The 20,373-nt window shown below is 59.1% G+C and overlaps 1 protein-coding gene across 5 annotated transcripts in view; it reads right to left on the minus strand.

The window, feature by feature from the left end:
* SARDH (sarcosine dehydrogenase) overlaps positions 1 to 20,373 on the minus strand; it is a 63,158-nt gene that overhangs the window by 37,246 nt on the left and 5,539 nt on the right. For all 5 annotated transcript variants that reach the window (XM_074362613.1, XM_074362609.1, XM_074362610.1 and 2 more), the window contains exons 6-12: positions 19,954 to 20,077; positions 19,659 to 19,759; positions 10,780 to 10,884; positions 9,471 to 9,600; positions 4,968 to 5,054; positions 4,589 to 4,679; positions 174 to 315 (exon numbers count right to left, since the gene is read on the minus strand). In XM_074362613.1, coding sequence (XP_074218714.1) covers positions 174 to 315; positions 4,589 to 4,679; positions 4,968 to 5,054; positions 9,471 to 9,600; positions 10,780 to 10,884; positions 19,659 to 19,759; positions 19,954 to 20,077 — 780 coding nt within the window. The remainder of the gene's footprint in view (positions 1 to 173; positions 316 to 4,588; positions 4,680 to 4,967; positions 5,055 to 9,470; positions 9,601 to 10,779; positions 10,885 to 19,658; positions 19,760 to 19,953; positions 20,078 to 20,373) is intronic.

The following is a 20,373-nucleotide window of genomic DNA, read 5'->3' on the forward strand; positions in this document are numbered from 1 at the left end:
CACCCTCCTGATGGCGCCCTGCCCGCGCACCCGCCCCTGGGTACCCCCTACTGTGCTCCGAGCACGTTCCGTCAGCCACCACGCCATCTCACCTGCCCTGTCCCCTCACACCCTGGGCGCCGTGAGAGCACCCACAGCTCGTAGGGGGCAGGTGCTGGTCAGGGGTGTGGTACCTCGTGCAGGGGGCCCCTCCTCATGTTGCGTCCGGCCAGGGGCTCATCGTGGGGGAAGACAACGGAGTAATTCTTGGCGTAGGACTCGTGGCTGCGCTCGCGAATCCAGCGGCTGTGGTCTGTGAGCGAGTGATGGAAGCGCCTGTCGTGGATAGAGGGGCCGGTCACTGCCTCGGGGAGGGCCAGCCAGGGACCGAGCGCAACTGGACCCTCCAGGGTCCTCAGTGAGGCTCAGGCATTTGGAGGGGGATGTTCTGTCCTCCCACCAAGGGGCCTTGAGCAGCCCCCAAACCTTGGAGAGCTCAGCCTCCTTGCCTGCACCCCCCCCCCACAGCTGTGAGGAGCAGTGAGCGGACACTGCGGGTGCAGGGCCCCAGGCTGGGGACGTGCTCGGGGCTGAGCCGCGCTCCTGGTCCCCGACGCGGGCACTGGGCTGAGCAGGCCGGGAAGACGGGCCCAGAAGCCCAGAAGATCTGGTGAACGTTAACATGAGGGGTCTTCGGAGCTTGGGGTCAGCAGATGTGACAGAGTGCCCCTTTCTCCTCGCTGCCCCTCAGGTCAGACCCCCCAGGAGGTGCGGAGGCTCAGGAGAAACCTCAGCTGCGTCCGAGAACACCGCCCCCGGGGACGGTGTGACCGGGATCCCCGCAGGTCTGTCCCCGTGCTCCTGGGGCGGCATCAGGCGCAGCCACTTCACCCCCTGGTGATGTCTGGCTCCACCCGGCGAGCCCCACGATACTTCCTGCTGAGCTAAGAGGCCCAGCACGTGTCCTGTGGCCCAGCCCCCGCCCCCAGCCTCCAAGTGGGCAGAACAGCCTGGGCCACCCAATAGCCCCTCCGTCTGGCCCCCCGGGACCGGCCACAGCCGCCCGAGCCAGGCTGTGCACAGGCGCCCCGCTCACCACAGCCCCCGCCTGTCCCCCACGTTCACTCCCCACCTGTGGGCATGTCACACGTCCTCCAGGGCCCACCTTCTCCCAGCTGCGTCCCCATCAGTGCCTCTGTCCTCAGTGACTCCTGTCTGAGCTCCATCGGGGGTACCTGACCCTCGGTTGGCCCACAGTCCCAGTCATCACGACGTTCTGATCTGGGCGGGGGACGGGCTACCGATGCGAGAGTTAGCACTAACAGATAATACTTGCGGTCGTCATTATCGTTTAGGGAGCCCTGTTCCAGCGCACGCCGGGGCGGAGTGCCAACTGCAGGAGCCCCTGGCAGCCTCGGAGCGGCCTCATGTGCGGGGCCCCTGGTCTGACTCGCTCCACACGAGGAACCCGCCTGCACCCGTGCGGGGCTACATGCGCTGGCCCAGGAGCTTCCAGCACACACTGCAAGAGAGGGAGCCACGGAGCTGGCTCAGCGGTCCGGGGGGTCCCGGCAGCAGCACTTGGGTGGCAGGAGCCGTGAGGGGACAAGGTGGAGTCTGGAAACTCGTGGCAGGCTTGGGAGAGGCCGAGCCAGGAAGGGAGGAGGCCAGGAGGCCTGCCCTCCACTGCCTAGTCCGTGGTCAGACTCACCCCCAGGCACCAGGGGCCACGTGGCTTTCAGGATGGGGTGTGGTCACCCTCCCAGCCACTCTGAGGAGCCTCAGTTGTCTTCTCAAACCCCCTGGGTGGCAGGGACAGAGGAAGGAGACAGGGCGGGGACAAGGCTGGGTGATCCCTGCATGGACAGATCCCGCCTGACCCAGTAGGCGCCGGCTGGCCAGGACTCTGTGACCACTCTGCGCACACATCTGTGGGCATCAGGGCGAGGACACTCAGCCCAGGCAGAGAGTAACCGAGGATCAGCGGAAGGACCGCTCCCCGTGGCCCACACGGGCCTGACCGCCATGTCCACCTGAACACGAGCGGGCAGAGGGACCTGCAGCTGGAGGCCGGGGCCAGCATCCAGCCACCCACCCTCCTGACATAGTAAGGAGCGACTCCTCCTTCCCCGGCTGCCGGGACCCCAAGGACTCCCTGAAAGTAACACCCTGGGCGCCGCCTGTGCAGGCCCTGGGGAGGCGCCCCTCCTGTGAACCTCAGACTCCCCCCCGGAGCCAGCAGATCATTGTTCCCACTGCATGCATGGGGAAACCAAGGCCAGAGAGGAGGAGGGACCAGCTGAGGGCCACACAGCCAATAGGTGGTGGGGCTGGGATGACTGAGAACCCACTTGGGTTTCGCAAAGGGCTGCCACCTCGGCCACGCATGAGGCACCTGCCATGGCCTGGAGGCCACCTGGTGCCAGGCCAGCCCCAGGAGCCTCACACGCAGCCCAGGGTGCAGACGCGTCCTGGACCCCGCCCTGGGCCCTGCCCGCCACAGCCTGACGCCCGGGTCCCTGAGCCCGTCCTTCTGGGTGGAAGGTGAGGGGGTGTCGCGGTCGCGTGTTGCTGGGACCTTCCGCTGGGGACAAGCACTGAGGCTCTTTTTCTTCTCAGGTTTTTGGCGACTTCCTGATGCAGCTCCCTCATTCCCTGCCTCTGCCTCCCTCACAGGGTCTCTGTTTCATCTCCTCCCCAGGCCCTCAGGCCCAGGGAAGCAGAACATCTCATTAGTGCTGAAAGGCCCCGGGTGCTGGTGGTGGCAGCCGCCAGCATGGGGCGGGGGCGGGGCAGGGGCCCTGGGTGGATCCGAAGTTCCACGTCAGTGACCGCTCGGGCTTGGATGCAGTGAGCCGGTCGTCTCCTGGGTGCGCTGCCCAGCCAGAGGGTGGGCGGATGAGATCGCAGCCCCCACCCCTACCCTCTGGGCCCCAGCACTCGGGCTCCTTCCCCAGACCCTCTGCCTTCCAGACTGTGACCCTAGGCCCCGGCCAGGCCGGGGCAGAAGTGGGAGCTCTGCCTGCCTTCCCCACCCCCACCCCGGCAAACCAGCCCGCAAGATGCTCCCATGAACGTCTCAGCTCGCGATAAGAGGCAGCCGATGAAGGCGCAGACCCCCTGAGAGGGAGCTTCACCGGCCTGAGGGCTGGGGCTGATGGCTGCACGCTCTGCGTCCTGCCCTCCCTGCAGCACCCTCCACCAGCCCGGCCTGGGAGGTGGGCAGGAGCCAGCACTGCTCCGCGGAGGCCCCAAGCTGGGCCGAGGGCGAGCCCGGGGCCCTCCCCTTCCTGGGCTGACGCCTCGCCCCCTTGGGCGGCTGGGGACAGTGGACAGCCCTGCAGGCTTGGAAGCAAGGTCCCTGCCCACTCTGGCCTGCCTGCTGGGTGACCTCAGGCCAGTCACCTCCTGGCCTCGGCACCTCTATTTTGCTGTTTGTGGGGCGGGGGTTGCACTGGCCTATCCCTGAGGCCTCTTGCAGCTTTATCATTTCTGGAACATTCCTCTCTTGGGAGAGCGGTGGGCACAGCCCCAGACAGGCTCTGAAGCAGCGCCAGAGCAGACCACACTGTGCCAGGTGCTGCGGAGCGGGTGGCAGTGGGGGGGATCTCAGTCTGTGTCTGTCTGTCTCTGTGGGGGCCAGACACCCCCCCCAAGGGATGTAATGTCCTCAACAGGCCAGGAAGGGACGAGGTTAGCAGCAGGGGAGGGGGCTGTGCCGAGCCCCACCAGCACCTCCAGCCCTGCTGGGCAGCTGGGCTCTCCCCAGGGCGGCTGTCCGCCAGGAGCGCTCACAGCAGAGCTGGCTGAACACCCACAGAGGCCTCTCCAGGCTGCTGCCTCGACCGCCACCTGCAGTGCCCGGGCCACGGACTGCCTCCTGGGGACCAGACCCCAGTGCCACCGAGGCCCACCCTCCAGACCCTGCCGGGGGGCGCCTGCATCTCTGCCCCGCCTCGTGAGGGCTGTGGGCAACCAGGACGCCTCCCAGCTCGGATGCCAGCACCCCGCGGCCTCAGCTCGGGTTGGCTGAGTGTTTCCGTGTGCAGACCAGACGCCGGGCCTTCCACCTACACCAACGTGCTCGACGCTCCCAACGACAGTTACAGCACGCTCATCACAGCCCGGGTTACAGGGGAAAAGGGTGCTGGGCGTGGGGTGCGATTTATTCCAGCCACCCCAGGAGTGAACGGTGCCTGACATCTCGCTCGCGCCTCCCTGACAGGCACACGCACCAGCAAGCATCACCGCAGCGCAGCCCGCTCCCGGGTGGCCTACGCCGTGCCGCCTGCTCCCCAGGCCTCAGCCTCCCATCTGCAAAGCGGGACGGTGAGGTCCTGCTGCCAATCCCAGAGCTGCCTGGTGGGTCAGGCAGGACCCCGGGACCAGACGTCCCGGGAACTGTAAAGGGCCCCGGATCTGCCAAACCCAGGCACCCCGCAGCTCGGCCCCCGACTGGCAGCCTGCCTCCCTTTCCTTCCTTACTGCCACCTCTTCCAAGAAGCCCTCTAGATTTCAGGGAAGGCTCCTTTCTAAACAGCTCTTGATGTGTGCCGTCCCTGCCCTGTCCGTGGGCGGCCACCCTGCCCACAGGTGCCCGCACACTCGCCTGATGTCATAGCCGTGCATGTCCTTCTCCGGGCGCCCGTGGACGATCCAGTGGGCCAGCTCCTGCCCACAGCCCCCGCCCAGCATCATTCCTGGCAGGGGCAGAGCCTCAGGTCTGCAATCCACCCCCGGGGCCCCTGTACCTCACTCCCATGCCCCTCCCATCTCCCTGAGCAGCATCAGCTCCTAAGCCCTGGGTCTCACACCTGGGGTGTCTCCTAACGGGGCCTCACCCGCTCCCCACAGGCCAGTTGGTCCCCACCCCTGTCAGGGGCCACGTGCTCCTGGGCCCAGCCCCCACCCCAGGGCCAACTCAGCCCCTTCATTCACGAGGATGCCGAGGATGCTGGGTCAGGGCAGACGCCGCTGCCCGCACTCACCTGCACTGTTGAAGCCGCAGCCCAGGTAGAACCCGCGCAGCTCGGGCGCCTCCCCCATCAGGGGCTTGTGGTCTGGAGTGAATGACTCTGAAAGGGTGGGGAAGGCCTGAAGCTCCCTCCTGGCCACATGCTCCCGGGTGGGGTCTCCCAAGAGGGCATAACTGAGCGGGGGTGTGCTGCTGCCTCCGTCATCCAGACCCTCCCCATCCTCAAAACCCATCTCAACGCCCCTTCCTCCAGGGCGCCCCCTGACTGTCCCTGCCCCTCCCCCTGAGCTCCTTGGCCTTTACTACCAGAACTTTTGACCTGAGCCTGGCCTGAACTTCCTGCCTTGTGGGGTCCAGGTGTGTCTCGTGACTGTCGCCATTCTCCTGCTGGTGGGGCCTCTCCCTGAGCCGCCAGCACAGCACGTGGCTCCCCAGGACTGCATCACCTTCCTGCTGGTCACGGCAGGGCACTCTACCCACTGGACTGAGCACCCCGAGGGCGCGGACCGGGCTTTGCTCGCTGCTGTGACCTGAGAGCTAGCACAGGGCCTAGCGAATGTTCACTGAGTGACTAAAGGATTGTAAGTTCTTTGGGAGAGGGAACAAGCCTCCTGCTTCAGTCTGCTGCCAGCCTGCCACAGCAGCGGCCCGAATGCGGAGGGAGAGGGACCCTTGGGCAGAATTATAAAGAGCTCGGCTCTGCAGCTACAGTCCTGGGCGTGAAACCTGCTTCACCCACTAGAAGCCTTGGTTTCCTCACCTGTAAAATCAGGATTGTGGTACTTACCTCATAGGGCTGTTAGTCCATCTGCAGATATTTGCAGCCCACCTGTTTGTATCCAGAACTCAGCTTTGGGCCAGCTCTGAACAAGACCAGTCCCACCCCTTCGGGGAGCTGACAGGAGAGTGAGGGGCACAGAAAGTGGAATGCTCAAATAAGCAGAAAAGAGAGTGTCTGGGCCGAACACACAATGGGTCAGGGGTCTGGAGTGGCTGGAGGGCTGGCCGCCCCGGCCGCCGCCTGGCACCATCATAACCCCGGGTTACTGTGTGGCTGTGCACATGGGTCTCATTTACTCTGTCACCAGGGAACTGGGGCCGTGGGTCAGAGCCGCCTGGCTCCCAGCTGGGTCTTAACCTCCCTGTGCACTGGTCACAAGCACAGCCCTGCTTCCTGCCCATGACCTGCGACCCCAGCCTCTGATTGTCAGCATCTGAGTTGAAGGAGGCCGCTAGCCCTGGGGACCTGGGGAAGCTTCCAAACAGCTCAGGGCCCCTGAGGGCAGAAAGGCCGCATGGAGGAGGGAGGAGGTGGGTCAGAGTGGAGGGCAGGAGGGGAGGGGGCTTCCCTGGGCCTGTGTGGAGGTCTGGCTGCAAGAGGCAAGGAGGGGAGGCCAGGAGGACGCTGGGGTGGACGCTGGGGTGGGCGCCGGGGCAGCCCGGAGAAGATGGTGGCCGGGCGGAAAGGAGGGAGCGGCCACGGTTGTTTGGGGATGACCCAGTGAGCACTTGAGGGTGCTGGAAATGTTTCCAGGAAGTTCTGAACAGCCTCACGAGGAATTTGAGGAGACAGCCAGCAGGAGGGGAGTCTGGAGGGCAAGGGTCACTGGATGTTTGACAAATGACTCAAGACGGGCAACTGGAGGACGCAGGCTGCGCAGGGCCTCCCAGCAGTGCGGACAGGCCGCCACCTTGGCTCTGACCTAGCGACCCAGGAATGAGACGTCTGCCTGCCCCCAGCTTCCCCGAAGTCAAGGGGGCCTGGGAGTTCTGTGCTTTGTCCTGGAGGCCCAGGGCCACTGACCGGCACGTCCTCCCCGGCCAGGAGAGGAGCTGCTGTCCCCACGAGACCTCCCGCACAGCCAGGAAACCAGACCCCAGATGTCCTCACAGGCATGTCTCCCCCCAAGTGGGGCTTCATGGGGGCAGTGACCCTCGCCTAATTAAAACGAGAACACTCCCCGGGTTGTGCGTGCCCCTGGGACTGCTTCAGGCCTGCGTTTCTCACTGCCAGTCCCACGCAAGCCCCGGGAAGCTGCCAGCAGGCAGTGAGTCATCAGCCCCCATCAGGCACCCTGTGCCCCAGTCCTGTCACCAAAGGCTCCTTCACGAGCCGAACAGATTAAAGCAGCCGGGGCTGGCAGCCGTGGAGACACCATGTACACCGGCAAGGAGGGGGCTGGATTTCCCCAGCCGGCCACAGGCTGGGCATCAGCTCCTGCCCCCTCTGTCCTCACTCCCTGCTCGGCCCGCGGGCACCCATTTGCTGGCCTGCCCTGCACATGTGGCTTCCTTGCCTCCCCCCACCTGTCACCCGTGTCACAGAGGAGGACACCAAGGCTCAGGGAAGCCAGGGCCTCAGACACAGTTTCCTCTCTGGCAATTCTCTTTCTAGACCTCTCTCTACCCCAAGCAGGCTCACCCCACCCGCTTCCTGCCTTTGTTGAGGACTAGGGATCCCATCGGAGCAGGAAGGCCAGGGGATTCCCAGGTGATGGTGCTGGAACCGCCCTGGGGCGGCCTGTCTCGGCCTGCATGGCCTCATCCCGCAGCCCCGCACGGCGCCATTCACCCCTCTGGGTTTGGCTCAGCGGTCCCCACTCTGGGGGACACACCCTGCACCCACCACCCCTGAACCTCCTATCCGAACACTGTCCCCACGGGTCCGCCCTGCCAGCTGTGTGCATCTACCTCTGGCCCAGGCGGGGTGCCCGTTTGAGGCGGGAAGCCCCATAAAAAGACTGGCAGGACCCCCAGGCAGGGCCACTACTCCCCTGCCCACACCATCCGGTTCCCTGGCCCAGCGGCTTTATCTCACTCTTTGCCTCTGAAACGGCTTACTTCTAGGAAAGTAGAACTTACCCCTAAAATTCTATTGGTTCCCTGAGCTAACTCCTGATTGGTCCATTTGTAGTACTTCATTTGCATGGAGCTCACTTCTGATGGGTTATTTCTCTCACTCCTGATTGGTCCATTTCTACAAAGCTTGTTCCTAATCAGTCAACTTTTGTTATACCTTATTTGCATAGGATGTTGCAAACTGTAAACTTGCAGCCTATAAAAGCCTGTGTAAATCTACAGACGGGGTCTAGAGCTTGGAGTGTTAACTTCTCCGGGCCGGCTGGTGTAATAAACCTGAGTTCTCCAACTCCCAGAGCGCTGCTTGGTCTCTCGCCCAGATCCAGGTAGCTGTTAACACTGAGCTGTAACACCCTTTTCTGAAACACGTTAAGGCAGAGGGAGTGGCAATAAGTGATAAGGTGGGTGCCTGGCCCCTGGGACCCCTGGGCTCAGCCACACTCAGTCCTGCAGCTGAAATGTCTGGGCTTTAGGGCTAGCTTGGGCCCCTCTACCACCCAGAGGCCACCCTGTGCCAGGCCCCCAGGCCCGTGGAACACGTTCCCTCCGCTGCCCTGGTGCCCACCTCCCCGGGCTCCCACTACGCGAGCTCTGCCCAGCCTCCAGCAGGGCCCGTTGCTCCTTGTGTGCCCGGGCGGGGGACGGGGGGCGGGCACCCTGAAGTCGGGAGGGGCTGCGTGGACACTGTGTGCCCCTTCACACGGCATCTCTGCTCTCGTTGCCCCTGGGCTTTAAAACTGTATCAAAAACCCACCCAAAAAATTAAAAATAAAATCACATTCAAATCTTCTCCAGCTGCACAGCGTTTGGGACCCAGCTCATACTACTTGTGCAGCAGGCACGGCCTCCCCGACCCTGGGGTCCCTCAGCACCCTGGGCAACACCAGAATGGCCCTGTACAGGCTTTAGTCATTGAGAGGCTTTGTCCCTGCTGAGCTGGGAGTCACTCATGCAAGGACATGACACATCGATTTGGACTTTCAAAGTCTAGCCTGGCCGGCAGGCCCTGAAAAGATAAACCAGTGGCCTTGACTAAATGCTTCAGCTCTGGGCGTCTCCCCAGCGATCCGTGCGCACACTGGCCTGCGGGGCAGGGGCAGGGGCTGCGCCACACACCTCTGGGGAGGGGGCTCTCGGAGCTGAGCGCCTTTGTTCATGGCCCGCCTTGAGTCAGCTCTCCCAGGGGCCAGAGAGGAGGCCCCAGGCTTGGGCCTTTCCATGCTGTGTGAGCGTGTGGCCCTGCTGGCTGGCCGCCGAGGCCAGAGGACTGAGGGGTGAGACCGACTTGGAACTGGGGGTCTCCAGCCCTTTGAGAAGGGTGTCAGGAAAGGGCTTGGCTGGCTCCTCCTTTCCTGGCTCAGCCTCACAGAGTGCTGGGGTGGGGGGCTCATCCCATTTTACAGATGGAAACACCAAGTTCTAGGGGACTGAGCCTGGCTGGGTACGTCAGGACAGGCTTGCATGGGGGCGGGTGGGAGGGAAGAGGCCTGGCTGTGCGCCTGTGAGCACATTTCTGCCCTCCCCGATCTCACAGAGATCTGCCTGCAGAGAGGGGCGAGCGTGGCCCTGGGCCCGGGACTGAGGGATAGCCATCCATGCCTGGATCAGGCCGGCCTCAGGGGGCAGCCCTCCCCCAGCTCCAGGCCTCCCCACTCACCTGGGCCACAGACTGTGGACTTAACCCCTGTCCTCTCCAGCACGGGAACCCGGCGGATGGCACCTTCAGTGTGCTGGGCGAACACATCCCAGTCCAGGTCGAAGAGGCCAAAGGCAAACTTGTCCGACACCTGGGAAGGTGGGCGGGGGACCTGGCCTGTGACAGCCGCCCCACCGGGAGGGCCTGGCCAGCCTCTTGAGTTAAGTGGGTGACAGGGCTGGGCTGGTCCCCTCTGGTCCCCTCAGTTTGTCTGCCCCCACTCTCCTCAGCGGGGCCTGTCTGCTCCCCCTTCTCTGCCCACTGCCCGGGCCCAGGCCCACCTGCTCTGACCTTGATTGTTACCATGGCCCCTGCCTGGTCGCGCTGCTCCCGGCCCTCCTTCATCTCATTCTCCTGAGTCAGATTGAGCCCTTTCTTGCTCTCAAGCCTCCCGTGGCTCCCCGTGACTCTCTGTGGCTCTCAAAGCCCTATGCGAGCAGGCCCTGCCCACATCTACCACTGACCTGCAGCCACCCTGACCTTCCTTCAGTTCTTGGAGAAGGGCGAGCTTGATCTGACCTCAAGGCCTTCACCGGCACCTGGAACAGCTCCCCTGGCCCTCTGCCTGCAGGGCTCTGTGCGGACGCCGTGTCCTTGGGAGCTCCGCCTGAGCACAGCCTGGAGGCCATCCTTCCCCTCCAGTCTCACTAGGCTAACTTCACTCAATGTGCAGATCACCATCCAAAACAGCACCATTTCCTGGCTTGTTTCCTGGGAGTCTCCCCACAAGAACACAGGTCTCCGGCGACAGGGACTTCTGTCTTGGCCTCCCTCTTTCCCCCAAAAGTAAAACAGTATCCGGCCCAAAGCCGTCATTTGCCATCCAGTTCACGGACTAAATGCACGGATGTGGGAGCTGGGGTGGCCCATACACGCTCGAAGGGCCGCTGGGCCCGCTTCAGCCCCGGAAGCTCCCAGGAGAACAGCCCGGGCCTCGGGGGGACAGAGCTGCAGCCACAGGGCGGGGGGGGGGGGTTGCTGGTGAACAGAAGGCTTAAATGTTTTCACCACTTTCTAAAGTCCTTGTTTTACTTTTTGCAGCCTCTGACTGTTGATGTTTTGAGGCAAGCCCTCCACCCGCCCCGGGTCTGGATCCGCCTGTGTGCCAGGTTCTCCGGGGACTGGAGAAAAACGAGTCCGACCTTGTTGGGTGGGGGACCTGCCATTTCTCAGGTGAGGGCCTGGGGCGCTCCAGGAGGGGAGGTCTCTGGAAGGCAGCATCTCCACGCCGAGACGCAGCTCCACCCCTCCCTCCAGCCCTCTGTCTCACCTCCTCCCAGAAGATGGGGTTGGCCTCATAGCCGCCCACAGACAAGGCATCCCCTTGGAGGCGGAGGTAGACCGAGGCGTCGTGATCACGGACATTGGGCATGTTCTAGAAGGCAGAGCAGAGAGGCCTGGGGGTCGGCCGGGCTGGGCGGTGGGCCCAGCACCTCCACCATGGGTCATAGGCCCATGCTGGGTCTGGGGCACCCCCCTCCTCCTCCCTGTAGGACCCTGAGGACAGAGTGGACCCAGGGTCTCAGGTTACACAGTGGACAACCACCCCTGTTCAAAGCCCCTAAAACAGCAGCACAAATGTAAGAAAGAGGAATGAAGGCGGGAGGGAGGGAAGAAAACCTATAACCCGCAGAGATAAGAGAACAGGGTTATGAACAGCAGACATGAGAACGTTAACCAACACTGGAGGGTGCAGAGTGGACAAAGGAGGGTGGTGACGTAGCTCAGCATTGGGGGAGGGAGATGAAGAGTCAGGCCTCCCTCCATCCCCTCTGTCCCCTTTGTCCCCTCCAATCTGCAGAAGCTGAGCCTGGGGCAACCCCAGGTCCCTCCACAGGGGTGGTGTGTATTTGTGTGTGTGCACATGCGTGTGCATGAGCTCATGCCTGTGTGTGAGAGTGTGCATGCATGTGTGAGTGTGTGCACATGTGTGTTCATGTGTGGGTGCGCATGTGTGTGCATGCATGTACATGTGTGTGCAGGTGTGTCCGTGAGTGAGTGTGAGAGCATTTGTGTGTGTGTGAACAGGAAGTCAGACTAGGGTTTCTCAAAGCAGCTGGACCCAGATCCCCTCCCTCCTGCCCTGTCAGCCACGGCCTGGCCTTGTCCTGCAGGGCCCTGAGGTCTGTCCCCAGAGAAATGGGTCCCCAGAGGCTCCAGGCTCAAGGATGGTGAGGAATGGGCTGTCCTCCCGCTGAAAAGTGGATTAGAGACTCTTCTGTGGAGACACTGAGTAGCCTGGAGAAGACTCCAGATGCTGACACTGAGGTCCCTCACCAAGAGAAGCGCTCACCCCTCAACCCTCTGCATGAGGCTCTCCTGACCCTGCTCCTCCAAGCTTCCAGTCAGCCTGAGGAAAGTCCCTCTTAAAAACAAAACCACACTGAGAGCTTCAGAGATACGAGAAGACGTGGTTCATAAAACAAGGTGCTGTAGGGGAGGAACAGTCCCAGACCGAGAAAGAGGGCTTCCAGTGAGGCATGAGCATCCAAATGGAAAGTTCAGCAGAAGGACTGCGCGCAGCCAGGAGCAGCTTCCAGACGTTAGGCTAAAACAGGGAAAGGCATGGAAACCAGGAGAGGGAAAAAAATACGGAAATTAGAAAGTGAATCCTGAAAGTCTGACACCCACCTTACAGGGGTTCCAGGAAGAGAAAACGGAGTAAAAGGAAAGTCAAAGCAAAAATCCAAGATGTTTTCTCAGATTAAAAATCGAGAATCCCAGACTGAAGGGCCCACACGTGCCCACCGAGTGCTGCGACTGGACCAGGGCTGCCATGGGGCCGTACCAGGGTGGAACGTCAGGACATGAAGTGACTAGGTGGGTCCTGAATAAACAAACATCCTCCCTCGAGGCTGGAAGACCTGGAGCAAGTCCTCAAAATCCTGACAACAATTTCAAATGCAGAGATCTTGACCCAGTCAATCCATCAACTGAGTATGAGAAAAGAATGCAGTTTTTTTTCAGACATTCATGGACACAGGAACATTTACTTCCCCGGGACCCCTTCTCAGGAAGTGGTCAGAGACCATGCCACGGATCCAGAGAGCAACAGATCCAAACAGAGCAGGGACGAGGAAGGTCCCAGGGTGACAGTCAAGCAGAGGCTGATGGAGAAAATTAGAAGCAGCAGGAGGGCCGCTCTGGGGCGGGAGATGGGACCTGGGGACTTGGTGTGACTTCCCCGCTGTGTGTGAGCACGCGGCAGATATTCCTGATGGGCGTTTGACAGATCTGTTGAGATGTTTGGGGGAACCTGTGACAGTTATGAGTGTAGATGCAAATATCCTTGACAAAATACTAGGAAACTGAATCCAGTAACATATAAAAAGGATTCTATACCATGCCCAATGGGATTTACACCAGGAATGCAAGGTTGGTTTAACATCTGAAAATCAATCTACGTAATACACCATATCGAGAGGTTAACGGATGGAAACCACTAATTACTTCAGTAGATGAAGACAAAGGCATTCGAAAGAATCCAACACTTTCCAGGACAAAACCACTCAGCATCTAGGGACAGAAGGGGACTTCCTGATAATGCGTATCTAAGAAACACGCACAGCAAATGCATACTTGTTTGCAGCTTTTCCTCGAAGACCAGGCCAAGAGAAGGATGTCTACACCCACCATTTAACATTGTACTGGAGCTCTGGGCTAGGGCAGCATTAGGCAAGAAAAAGTAATAAAAGGCATCCAGAGAGGAAAAGAAGTAAAACTATCTCTGTGTGCAGTGACGTGATCTTACATACAGATGATCCTAAGGAGCCCACTAAAAACAATTACACCTCATGAAATAGTTCAACGAGCTCACAGGACACAAGGTCAGTATACAACAAACAAACAAAAATGGCTACTTCTCTACACTAGCAGTGGACAATCGAAAATGAAATTAAGGAAATAATTCCATTTACAATATCATCATAAATAGTAAAATGCTTACAAATAAAGTTAACAAAAGAAGTGCAAAACTTGTTCTCTAAAAACTGGAATGGGAGGAGGGTGTAGATCAGTGGTACAGTGCATGCCTAGCATGCATGAAGTCCTGGGTTCAATCTCTAGCACCTCCATTTAAAACAAACAAACAAACTCAATTACCTTCCCCCACACAAAAAAATTTAAAAACTAGAACATATTTTTGAAAGAAATTAAAGAAGATCTAACTAAACAGAAAGCCATCCCACGTTTATGAAACAAAGCTATTGATAAGATGATAGTTCTCTCTGAACTGACCTGCAGATTCAGCGCAGTTCCTGCCAAAACCTCAGCTGGCTCCTTGGCAGAAGTTGACAAGCTGATCCTAAAATTCATATGGAAATGTATGGGACCCAGAATCCTCAAAGCAATTTTTAAAAAGAATAACAAACACAGAGGACTTACACTTTTGATTTCAAAACTCACTAAAAAGCTACTATAATCAAGACAGACTGATACTAAAACTGGGCAGGAGACCTAAACAAGCAATTCTCCAGGGAGGACATACAAATGGCCAACAGGCACATGAAAAAAATGCTCAATATCACTAATTATCAGAGAAATGCAACTCAAAACTACAATGAGGTATCACCTCACACCAGTCAGAATGGCCATCATTCAGAAGTCCACAAATGACAAATGCTGGAGAGGGTGTGGAGAAAAGGGAACCTTCCTACACCGCTGGTGGGATTGTAGTTAGGTGCAGCCATTATGGAAAACAGTATGGAGAGTCCTCAAAAGACTAAAAATAGACTTACCTTATGACCCAGCAATCCTGCTCCTGGGCACATATCCAGAGGGAAACTTAATTCAAAAAAGACACATGCACCCCAATGTTCATAGCAGCACTATTTACAATAGCCAAGACATGGAAACAACCTAAATGTCCGTTGATGGATGACTGGATAAAGAAGATGTGGTATATTTATATAATAGAATACTACTCAGCCATAAAAAAGAATAAACTAATGCCATTTGCAGCAACATGGATGGACCTGGAGATCATCATTCTAAGTGAAGTAAGCCAGAAGGAAAAAGAAAAATACTATACAATATCACTTATATGCAGAATCTAAAAAAAGAAAAAGACAAATGAACTTATTTACAAAACAGAAACAGACTCACAGACATAGAAAACAAGCTTATGGCTACCGGGGTAGAAGTGGGTGGAAAGTGATAAATTGGGAGTTTGAGATTTGCAGATACTAACTAATATATACAAAATAAACAAGTTCATACTGTGCAGCACAGGGAGCTATATTCAATATCTTGTAGTAACTTATGGTGAAAAAGAATATGAAAACAAATATACGTGTGCTCCCTTTGACTGAAGCATTGTGCTGTGCACCAGAAACTGACACAACATTGTAAACTGACTATATTTCAGTAAAAATATACTTTAAAAAAAAGGCAGACTGGTACTAACATAAGGACAGACACATATAGATCAATGGACTAGAACTGAGAGTCCAGAAATAAACCCTCACGTTTACGGTCAGCTGATTTTTCACAAGGATGCCAAGGCAGTTCAGTGGGGAAAAGGACAATCTTCAACACATGGTGCTGCGACAACTGAACAGCCCCCTGCAAGAGAGGAAGGTGGGCCCCTTCCCCACACCACACACAGCATTTAATTTGAAATGGATCATAGACATAATTATAAGAGCTAAGATCATGAATTCTTAGAAGAAAATATGAGGACAAATCTTTGTGACCTAGGTTAGGAAACACCTTCTTATATATGACACCATAAGCACAAGGGACAAAAGGAAACAAATACATAAATTGCACTTCATCAAAATTAAGAACGTTTGTGTTGGCAGCAAGTTCAACAAGAAAGTGACAAGGCAATCCACAGAACGGGAGAAAATATTTGCCAATCATACGTCTGATAAAGGACCTGAATCCAGAATGTATGGAGAACTCATAATTCAATCAAAGGACAAATAACCTAATTAAAAATGAGCAACACACGTGAACAGAATTTCCCCAGAGAAGACGCACGGCTGGCTGAGAGGCACTGAAACGGCGCCCAGCGCCCTGAGTCACGAGGGAGGCGCGGCCCCAGCCGGCCAGGTGCCGCCCCGCACGCGCCGCTGGCAGCTCGAGTCCGAAGCACTGACGGCAAGGGCTGCGAGGGCGCAGAGACGTCAGGCCCCCACGCTGCCGCTGAGAACGTAGAGCGGTGCGTTGTTTCGGGAACAGCCCGACAGTCCTCAGAAAGGTGAGCACGGAGCTCCTCTGTGACCCAGCGGTCCCCCTCCAGGTGTCCACCCAAGAGAAGTGAAAGTGTGTGTCCACACAAACCCCGTACGTGGATGCTCACAGCAGCGCTACTCACGACAGCCAAAGAGTGGACACACGTCCATCAGCAGATGAATGGATAAGCCAATGGCAGTATCCACGAGCGTATTATTCAGCCATAAAGTAGAGTGAAATTCTGATCCACGTACCACAGGGATGAATCTTAACACCGTCACGCAGAGCGAATGAAGCCAGACACAAGAGACCACACCCAGCGTGGCTGCACTTCATTGGAAGTTTGAAACGGAAAAACCCATAGCGACAGAAATTAGGTCAGTGATGATCTGAGTTGAAGGTGGGGTGGGAAATGGGGACTGATTGTGTGTGTGGGGTCTTAGGGACAAAAGCAACGTTAGACAGGTAGATAAATGATAGGTAGATGGATAGAAACGGTGACAGCTACGTAGAAAACTGAACTGCTGGGGGAAACAAAAACTACTGCTAACTCCAGGAAACACAAAAAGTTGGACACTGTTTGCTCAGGAGTCAACAATATCTACGTTGTCATCGCACTGCAAATTCTGACTACTGACTTAACTAACAAGTGAACAAATAAACAAAGCAAAACCAAAGCATTTTAGAAAGCAAGCAGGGGTGGGAAGAGGCCCGCCTCCACCAAGGCTCCTCAGCCTCCCCCGAGCCCCTCTCTCAGGTCCCTCTGCCCTGGAGGTGGGCACAGCCGGTGTGACCCCTCTGCCCCACCTTTGAGGATATGCAGAGACCAAAAGGGACAGTGTGGCGGCTGTCCCTCCCTCCCACCCGAGTCTCCTAGTCATCTGGCTCCTCTGCAGAGCAGGAGTGAGAACGCCTGCTTGGAAGGGTTGCTGTCGGGAGGGGCACAGGAGGCCTCAGTGCCCGAGCACTTCAGAAATAATCACAGTGATGCCATTACCTCTACTGTCACTGCTCTAAAAACAAAACCAACAATATGCTGCAGCTCCATTGAGCAGGGCAGTGGGGACACCTGGTGGCCAGGGAAGCCCCTGACTTCCGTTCCAGCAGGATCGGCGTCCCCACTTCCCTGCCCTGGCAAGGCCCCAGCTGCCTCTGGGCGTCCAGCACACACTCAGCTCAGCCCCAAGGCACCCGCAGGGTACCCTCCCTGCCCTCTCCCCGTGGAAGCCCACCCTACAGGTACGACCCCAGCCCACAGGTGTCCCTTCCCCGACCTCAGCTCACTCCCTCCCATCTGCTTCTCCTGTCCCCGTTCCATCTGAATCCTGTTGGCTGCTTCCTCTAGGAAGCCTGCCTGATGGCTCCACGCTTCCAAGGTCTCTTCCTCTGAAGCACAGCTGGCTGGACCATCCCAGGCCCTTCGTCGCGGTCATTGTGGTCCTCCCCATGGCTGCCACCTAGTGAGCACCTGCTACGGGCCAGGCACTGTGCTCAGCCCTTCAGCTCTGTCACACGGTTCCTCCCGCCTCACAGCCCTATGTGGTAGCTACAGTTATCAGCCAGTTTTCAAAAAAAGGAAACTGAGTCTCAGGCAGCACCTTGCCTCACCAGGCTGGGTGTCGCACAGGTCAGGATGCAGACCCTGCGCCCCAGCACAACACACAAGCAGGCGGAGGCCAGGGGAGCTGCGAGCCCAGCGGGGAGCCCCCGGCCCACTGTGCTTGACGACGCAGAGACCGGGGCCGGAGAGGAAGTGAGGCGCTGGCAGAGCAGCCGGGACAGCATCCGGCTAGGACCAGGGCTGGGACAGCTCCTCAGAACTGGGGGTCCCTGGGGCAGCACAGCCCTCTGACCACCCAGGAAGAAGGACGAAGCGCACGTGGTTCGGTGGCCGAGACCTGAGCCGTCACCGGCCAGCGCCAGGGCGTCCAGGCCCCCAGGGCCGTGCAGCCCAGCTCGGGACAGACGGCATCCTGCAGTGTCAGACTGCCAAGCCAGGGAGCTGAGCCACCAAGGGGTCAGACCACGTGGGAGGTCGGTGTCAGAGGCCTGCTCCTCTCCCAGACTCAGACTGCCCGGGTGCGGCCCCAGGAGAGCTGGCCTCCCAGACTCCCCAGGAGGAGCAGAGCATGGGGAACCTTGCCCCCGGCCCCAGATGTCCTCTTTTCTCCTGCTCAGAGTCTCGGGGGCTGGCGGCCCTCTCCTGCTGCCCCAGTGCAGCCTGGGGTTCCCAGCAGCACGCAGGGTGCCTGTGCGGGGGCAGTGTCTGTGACTAACATGAACACCCCAGCTTGGCTCTGACCTGAAAATTCACGGAGAGGGTCCCTGGGCCCCCTCCTGAAATCTCTGCTTCTTCCTAAAAGGGGCCTCCATGCCCGGCATCAGACACATCGGGGGATGGAGAGACTGAGGCCCCGGTCTGGGGGGTCTGGGGCTCTGTGGACGCCCGGAGGGCCCCCCCCCCCCCCCGCAGGACACAGCCCTGCTCTGCCCCCGCCCAAGCTGTAGCCCAACTCCTCAGAGCCCACTGCGGCCTGAGGGCGACCCCTGGCGGCCACCGGGGACATTCCCACAGAAGCGGGCCAGGACTGGTCCCACCGCGGGCGGGAGATTCCTCTGTCCTGGAGCCCCGCCCAGCGGGGCCCACAGCAGCGCCCAGGCCGAGTGAGCTGCATTGCGGCAAACGCGTCCATGAACGGGGAGCCCTATGCCAAGGGGCCCGCCCCAGCTCCCCATCCCCGCCACCACTAGGTCCACTAGCGGCCAGCCTGGGGGCCAGAGGGAAGCCAGGCTTGTCCAGGGCAGGGACGAGGCTCCAGGACCCGCTTTGCTGGGGTCCGACTCTAAACAAGGTCCATCTGGCCTTCCACTCTCCCCACACCCAGCCCTCCGGCGCCCGTCTGAACTACCTGTGTTTCTGGGCACCCCCTTCTCCCCCTCATCCCTTCTCTGCCACCCTTCAGATACCTCAGAAGACCCTTCAGACGTGGCCTCTGCTAGGCAGCCTCCCTGGTCCACAGGCCAGGAGCCCCAGTGGCCCCTGGGCTAGCCCCCTAGGGGCCCCGTCAGACTGCTTTGAAATAAATACGTCTACTTACTGGTCTGTACCCTCCCCCCAGCTCACCTGGGCAAGAGCTAGGTCCTCATCTCTGTTAGGGCCCCAGTTTCTAGAACAGGGCCTGGAGCACAGAGCCTACCCAGTCAATGATGGGGGCGGTTAGATGGATTAATACATGTATGGATGACGAACAAATGGAGGAGTGGGTGACGGGAGAGACGAATGGGTAGAGGGAGTGACGGATGGCTGGATACAAGGAGGATGGACAGATGAATGGATGGATAAACAGATGAACTGATGGACGGACGGATGAGGGGCTGGAGGGAGGAAAGGATGAACGGGTGGAGAACGGTGAGACGGACAAAAGGAAGGAAATGAATGGGGGGACTATGGATGGAGGGGAGGGAAAGAGAAGCGGTCAGTGACAAGGTGACAGGAAGGTACCAGCCACCAGCACAGGAGAGGGGAGAGGACAGGGGGCATGCAGGCCCCCCACCCCGCACCTCCCTTGGCAGAGGCGCCTCCAGGGCTCCCGGGAGGCTCTGAGGGCCGGGAAGCGAAGCGTGCCCTCCCAGACTGGCACCCAGGGCGTGTCTGGGAGCAGGTGAGCACTCAGGGGTTCCCAGAGACACCTGGGGCGCAGAGCACGGCCAAAGCCAGACTGGCCGCACCACGCAGGACAGGCTCGGGCGCCAGTGGGAAGCCACACGGCGAGGCCCGGGGGCCAGCGCCCTCGGCGGGGCCTGTGCTGCCACTGCTTTCTCACATCACCCGACACAGCCGGGGCCACGTGCCCATTTCACAGGTGAGGACACTGATGCTCAGGGAGGTGAGGGAACCCACGCGGGTCATGCCACCTGTAAGTGCTGGGGTTCAGGGCCAGGTCCCCACCGGGCCTGGGACCACCCACTCACCTGGATCCCCTCAATGCGCTCGGTGACGACATAGGCGTGGTGCATGGCCACCAGCGGGACCTTGACTCCAGCCATCTGGCCCACGGCGCCCGCCCACACTCCTGCGGGCAGAGCACAGACAGCTCAGCTCTGCTGACACCTGGCGGGGCTGCCAGCCGGGTGGGCACTGGGCACCTCTGCAGGCCTGTCTGCAGTGACTCCCCCAGGTCACCCCTGGGCCCCCCTCCCTAAGAAAGGACAGTTTAGAGAGTAGCCAGCGTGGCCGCTCGGGAGCCAGGAGGAAGGCCATTCCCACCTGCACAGTTGACCACGCAGGGCGTCTGGACGGAGCCGTGCTCTGTCTCCACGGCCGCGACCCGCCGCACCCCAAAATCATCCGTCCGCACACGGATGCCGGTCACCGGGCAGTTCTCGATGACCTGGGAGCGAAAGGAGCTGCTGCCAAAGCCACGAGGGCTCCTTGACCCTCTCATCACCCCCAGTCCAGATGGGCCCCGGACCCCTGCTTTTCCTCGGGCAGACTTCACGTGACACCGTCAAGGAAGCTGTGTGACCACAGGACGAAAACTAAGCCCAACATTGCTTGACTTGGAGAACTTATCCCAGATACAGGGGCTTTTTGTAAAGTGACTTAAAAACAAAAAGGAGGGCTCGTGCGGCTGACAGGAGCTTGTGATCTGCTCTGGTGTAAGGGCGCACACCGGTGCCGCCTGGC

This window comes from Camelus bactrianus, chromosome 4 (assembly GCF_048773025.1).
Source record: "Camelus bactrianus isolate YW-2024 breed Bactrian camel chromosome 4, ASM4877302v1, whole genome shotgun sequence".
Taxonomy (NCBI): Eukaryota; Metazoa; Chordata; class Mammalia; order Artiodactyla; family Camelidae; genus Camelus; species Camelus bactrianus.